This window comes from Zerene cesonia, chromosome 17 (genome assembly GCF_012273895.1).
Source record: "Zerene cesonia ecotype Mississippi chromosome 17, Zerene_cesonia_1.1, whole genome shotgun sequence".
Taxonomy (NCBI): domain Eukaryota; kingdom Metazoa; phylum Arthropoda; class Insecta; order Lepidoptera; family Pieridae; genus Zerene; species Zerene cesonia.
The window spans coordinates 10,568,804-10,575,465 of NC_052118.1; the positions used below are offsets into that span (position 1 = coordinate 10,568,804).

At 42.1% G+C, this 6,662-nt stretch overlaps 1 protein-coding gene across 1 annotated transcript in view; it reads left to right on the plus strand.

The window, feature by feature from the left end:
- Positions 1–6,662, plus strand: part of LOC119833406 (fat-like cadherin-related tumor suppressor homolog) — a 50,907-nt gene that overhangs the window by 14,198 nt on the left and 30,047 nt on the right. The window contains exons 3-9 of the mRNA XM_038357397.1: positions 619–3,669; positions 3,766–4,045; positions 4,122–4,228; positions 5,134–5,344; positions 5,789–5,985; positions 6,212–6,361; positions 6,491–6,652. Of these exons, the coding sequence (XP_038213325.1) occupies positions 634–3,669; positions 3,766–4,045; positions 4,122–4,228; positions 5,134–5,344; positions 5,789–5,985; positions 6,212–6,361; positions 6,491–6,652 (4,143 nt within the window). The 5' untranslated portion in view covers positions 619–633. The remainder of the gene's footprint in view (positions 1–618; positions 3,670–3,765; positions 4,046–4,121; positions 4,229–5,133; positions 5,345–5,788; positions 5,986–6,211; positions 6,362–6,490; positions 6,653–6,662) is intronic.

A 6,662-nucleotide genomic window follows, 5' to 3' on the forward strand; every position in this document is an offset into this window, starting at 1 on the left:
AACGGACATGGTATATGCATATATCCAAACAATAACGAAAAATCTCTATTTTCTTATATTATCATTTTATCCGTTTTCAGAACTTGTTTGTCTGGGGTATTTAGAACGCCTGGTCTCATAAATGAGACTTTTAATAAATGACAGAAGCATTTGTTAGGCGACATAAAAAGTGAAGTAATGTAATTAATCTCCGCTGATATGTGTGAGATGCATTTCACATGTATATTATTATTTGTATTTATGTATATTATTATTACGAAAACCTATTTTTTTTTAATCTTGGCCAAACAACGTCAAGTGTCATCCCACTTGCTGCCAATTTTATTATAAACTAGCTTGTGCCCGCGGCTGCGCAACCGTTAAATTCGAAGAAGAAGTTAATCGATTTAGTTTTATACAGTAAACATGGAGAAATTTTAAATTGACAGGGCTTTAAGTTTTATATAAAATAGGGGAGTCATATGGTGTGAGTTCGACCGATAGGTTGGTGACGACCCTTTTATATGAATGTCCAATATTTTGTTTAACAAAAATATTTTTGTTTTTTATCCGCCTATTAAATCTTAAAACAGTCTTCTCCATAAATCCATCTTTCACTTTTATGTTTTGTCATTTCAGATATCCGAATGAATTATGGCGAGCGCGCGCGCGCTGCTGGTGTTGGCGGCCCTGTGCAGCGCGAGCGGCGCCGGGCCCGGCCCGCCCTCGTCACATACGATACAGTTTCAATATCCACTGTACAATGTGAGCATACCAGAGAACAGTCCACCGCGCACGTATGCAGAACAACCGCCCGCCTCCGAACCTCTCGGCCTCCATCTACCTGCACTAAATATAAAAGTGCGATACCGCATCCGCCACGGTGACCGTGACAAATTCTTTAAGGCTGAGGAAAGGGTGGTTGGAGACTTTTGTTTTCTATCGATAAGAACCAGAGTGGGCCATTCAGATGTTCTTAACAGGGAGCGAAGAGACTCATATCGGTTAGAAATTCGTGCCACCGCAACCCTTCCCGACGGTCAGCAGTTAGAAACAGATACGGTCGTTGCTGTTCAAGTTACAGACGAAAATGATCTCAGTCCTCTATTTTACCCAACTGATTATGAGGTCCAGGTTTCTGAAGATACTCCACTTCATTCAAGTATAATAACTGTTTCTGCTGAAGATGCTGACCTTGGTATAAACGGTGAAATTTATTACAGTCTTGCTGAACCAACCGAACGCTTTGCTGTTCATCCAACAACGGGAATTGTGACCGTCACAAGGACTTTATCATATGCAGAAAATAAACGTCACGAAGTCACTGTTTTAGCCCACGATCGTGCATCGTTGTTATCTCTTGGGAAAAATGCACCATCTGCAAAAGCTTCACTGATAGTACGAGTCCAACAGGCAAATTTATATGCCCCCGAATTACAAGTTCGAAAACTGCCTGAGCTCTTAGAGAATTCAACTGCTGAAATATATGCAATTGTACTAGTAACCGATCGCGACGTTGATGAGCATGGCCAAATTGCTGCTCTGGATATTGTGGACGGCGATCCAGATGGGCATTTTCGGATACGACCTTCAGTTCAAGCAAATGAGTATGACATAATAGCACACGCACTATTAGATCGTGAGTCCGCCCCACAAGGATATAACCTTACACTGCGGGCCACAGATGCTGGTCAACCACCAAGATCTTCTTACTTAACTTTACCGATCACTTTAACTGATATTAACGATAATGCTCCTGTATTCAGCAGAGAAGTATACGAAGCTAGTATATTAGAAACTGCGCCGCCAAACACGCCTGTTATAAGATTAAAAGTCAGTGATAGAGATGAGGGCCAAAATGCTCGCGTTTATATTGAAATAGTTGGGGGTAATGAAGGTGGCGAATTTTTTGTAAACCCAGAAAGTGGCGTCCTATATACAGCGGTCCCTCTAGATGCTGAACATAAGTTTCTTTATACTCTTACAGTTTCTGCTATCGATCAAGGAAATGCTGGAACTCGAAAACAATCTTCCGCTAAAGTAAAAATATCAGTTTTAGATGCAAATGACAATGACCCTATTTTTGAAAAAGAAGAAATGGAAGTTACTGTCGTAGAAAATGGAGTTAGTGGGGCAATAGTAGCCCGAGTTGTAGCTCGAGATGCCGATTCAGGGGAAAATGCGTATATTTCGTATAGTATAGCAAATTTACAACCAGTCCCCTTTGATGTAGACCATTTCTCTGGTGCTGTGCGAACTACAAGATTATTGGATTATGAAAGTATGCGAAGAGAATATGTTTTACAGATTCGTGCAAGTGATTGGGGTTTACCGTATCGCCGACAAGCTGAAATGCGACTCACAATTCGCGTAAAGGACGTCAATGACAATAGACCCCAATTTGAACGGGTTGATTGTGTTGGATACTTACCGCGTCGGCTAGCCATTGGCCATGAAATAGTCACCTTATCCGCAATTGATTTTGATTCAGGCGATGTAGTCTCGTATCGTATTATTGGTGGTAACGAAGATAATTGCTTTTCACTAGATACAACTACAGGAATTTTAAGTCTTTCTTGTGACCTTAGCGATATTCGAACCGAAACACGTGTACTTAATGTTACTGCCACTGATGGTACTCATTTTGCCGATGCAGCTACACTTACATTACATCTAGTAGGCGGCAACACTGTGGGTAGCAGCAGCGTCGATTCGAATAATCTTGAATGTCGAGATACAGGAGTAGCAAGACGGCTAACTGAATTATTAGCGGCTGCAGAGCGCAGTAATGCTCCTCTTGACTTCACAGAGGACTTTCCTTTGGCGTCATCACGTTTTGGTGAAAATCTTCATTTTCCAGAATTTGTCGATTTTCCCGTGGAAATCAAAGTTAATGAATCCGTAGCGCTTGGTACTTCATTGGTGAGATTACGTGCTAGGGACCGAGATCTGGGATATAATGGACTACTCGTATTTGCAATATCTGGTGGAGATGCAGATTCTGCTTTTCGTATTGACCCCGACACTGGAGAACTTAAAGTTATAGGATATTTAGATAGAGAACGAGAAATCGAATATTATTTAAATATAACCGTGTATGATTTGGGGCAACCGCAGCGCTCATCGTCACGTTTATTACCAGTAACAGTATTGGATGTTAATGACAATGCACCCCGTTTTGAGAAGACTTTAGCAAGCTTCAGAGTTACTGAAAATGCATTAAATGGAACAGCTATATTTCGGGCAAATGCAACTGATCGCGATGGAGGTGACTTTGGTCGCGTTACATACAGTCTCAGTAGCGGATGCGACGGGGAGTTTTGTGTCGATAAACAAACTGGTGTAGTGTTAGTGTGTGCACCGTTAGACCGTGAACGGCATGCGCTGTACGAGCTAACAATTCGTGCTACTGATGGTGGAGGACTAAGTGCTGAAGCTTTGGTGCGCGTTGCAGTTGATGATGTTAACGATAATGCTCCAAAATTTGCACTTCCTGCATATAGTGCTCGTGTAAGGGAAGACGTTCCAGTCGGATCCCTAGTTGCTGTACTGGAAGCGTTCGACCCTGACTTGGACGCAGGAGGCCTGGTCACTTACACGTTACCCGATCAAGACGATATAGTATTTACAGTTGACAGTACTTCAGGAACTCTGCGTACTGCCAAGCGACTTGATTTTGAAGAAAGACAGGTTAGTCTTATTCGATGAATTATTGGACAATAAAATATATTTTAATCTTGAAGAATGTTATTTTCTATATTTCCATATTATTTTTTTATAATACAGGTATACGGAGTTACAGTGCGCGCAACGGACAACGGAAGACCTGCTCTATGGGCAGAAGCGACTCTCATAGTAGAAGTAGTTGATGTGGATGAGAATGCCCACACGCCTGTATTTAGCGATCGTCAAGCGCTTCGTGCGAGCGTACCTGAGGACGCCGCGGTTGGCACGCGAGTTCTGAATGCCGCAGCAACTGACGACGACCCGCCCGGCCGAGACTCACGCCTCGCTTATTACATAGTTGCTGGATCTGGGATGGCGCACTTCTCTATTGACGATACTGGTAGGAATATTGCAACCAAGCTTAGAAACAAGATTTAAATTTAAATTCACTTTCTATAGGTAATATTTACCCACAGGTGCTATACGAACTCAAACCCCGCTGGATCGGGAGACGGTCCCTCATTATTGGCTCACAGTATGCGCTGAAGACCATGGCCTGGTGCCTCGATACGCTTGCATTCAGGTATAATATTCATCTTGACTTTGTCCATAAAGAATGTGGAAAATAAATTGTTATCTACACTAATAGTATAAAGAGGACGAAATTGTATTTTTGTTTGATTGTTTGTTTGTAATGGATAAACTCAAAAACTACTGAACCAATTTTAAAAATTCTTTCACCATTGGAAAGCTACATTATCTGCGAGTAACGTCCTACTTCCTACTTATATTATAAATACGAAAGTTTGTAAGAATGTGTGTGTGTTTGTTACTCTTTCACGCAAAAAACTACTGAACCGATTGCAATGAAATTTGGTACGTAGACAGCTGGACAACTGGAATAACATATAGGCAACTTTTTATCCCGATATTCCTACGGGATACGGACTTACGCGGGTGAAACCGTGGGACGCAGCTAATAGGCTATATTTTATTTAGAATAAATGGGTGTAATAAATCATCCAAAAAAGTTCCTTATATGGCGAACGCCGCCTAAACTATTTATAGTATCTTTTAAGATAGAACCATAAAATATTTTAGTTAATTAAAGACCTTAAAATATCTACAAGAAGTATTTCCAAAATCATGTAGTTTTTAAGCCTTCATTTAAATGCATTTATTTAACATATGTAATTAATCCGTATCAAAATAAACTATTTTGTCACAAAGTACTGTTTATGTAAATATTTAGTCATTAATTTATTAAAATTGGACGTTTGGTTTGAATGATATGGTAAAATCATTAATTCATTATAGAAACTTCAAATCAATATTTGTCGGCTAAAATTCTGAATTTACATGGGATCAATCTTAGGCTTTTGTATCAGTAATAGGTTACATAAATCAGCAAAACACATAGGCTACTTTTTGTCGCGAAAACCGCTAGTCTAAAAATCCAGATATAATAATAACTCATTGCTTAATCAGGTGTACATAGAAGTAGAAGACGTGAACGACATGGCGCCGTGGCCTGAGCATGCGGAGTACTCAGTGACAATCCCGGAGCATTGCGCGGCGGGCACGTTCGTGGTGCGCGTCACTGCGGTGGACGCCGACGCCGCGCCTGAGCCGCCGCCACTGCGCTACTCCATCGTTGCCGGCAACCCTGACGGCCTGTTCTCCATCGATGAAAATACCGGTAACATTCATTAGTTTATTCGATTAAAATAACGGCCTCGTTACACCAGGGGTTGAGTACAGATAAGCTAAAGAGCAACTACAAATTAAATTGGCCACCCATCCAATTTATGACTGTACCAACCGTTGGGTAACTTTTCTTTAATTATTTGTTGCTATTGTGGCAACAGAAATACATCATCTCTCAAAATACGAATTATTGTCAGCTATTAAGGTTCATGAGATACAGCCAGGTTCATGAGAGAACGAACGAGACGTAGAGAGAAGTCTTAGTGATAGGGTCTCGTTTTACCCTTTACTATCCCTTATCCTTTACTATTTCCAAGTATAGTATTATGTTATCTGTGCTATCAATATGGAAATTTTGATTCTTATAATAAATGTCCTCATATAACAACTGCATTTTATCTATTTTGTTTCTAATGTTAACAATACGCTTTGACAGGTGTAATAGTGACGACAGGGCGCACCCTAGACCGCGAGGCGGCGGCGACGCACGCGCTGGAGGTGTCGGCGTGGGACGGCGCGCTGAGCGGGTCGGCGCGCGTGCGCGTGGCGCTCGCCGACCTCAACGACCACGCGCCCGCCTTCACGCAGCGCTTCTACGACGTGCGCGTGCCGCCGCGCGCCTCCAACGTACAAGTATGAACCAGTATCTACTTTATGTCCAGCATGTTTGTGTTTTGTCGGTTTTTATGTATTTAGTTAATAATTTGTGAGTTTCAACTCTATCATTCCGAAAATTTTATCCCGGATTGGATATTATACTTTGACAAATAAAAAAAAAAAAGGAATTCTATTCAGAATTAACTGATATTTTGATTTATTAACGTACATATTAATAATATTATTAATGCAAAACTTACAGGACGACGAAGCCTCAGCGGGCGAAGGAGAAGAGAGCAGTTCTGAAGGAGAAGGCGAGGGCGAGGACGACGAAGAAGGCTCCGGTACGCGATTGCAGTGGGAAGAGTGGGACGGAGATGAGAAGACTATCGACCACATTTACGTAACAACTGTAATTGTCATTTTTAACATTACTCTCTCGAATTCAGGAAATATTTGCAGTGTTTTATGTATCCATTCAAAATAATTTGTGAACGCCTGACAAAAAGTGTTTAATGCAAAATCGTGAACGCATTACCAGGTGACTGCGCTAGACAGTGACGCCGCCGAGAACGGCTCGGTGCGGTACAGCTGGCGCGCGCGGGGGGCGGCGCGCGGCGCGCTGCGCGTGCACGCGCGCTCCGGCCGCGTCTACTGCGCGCCGGACCTGCCGCTCGCGCCGCATCTCGCATTCGACCTTACCGTAAGTTCAC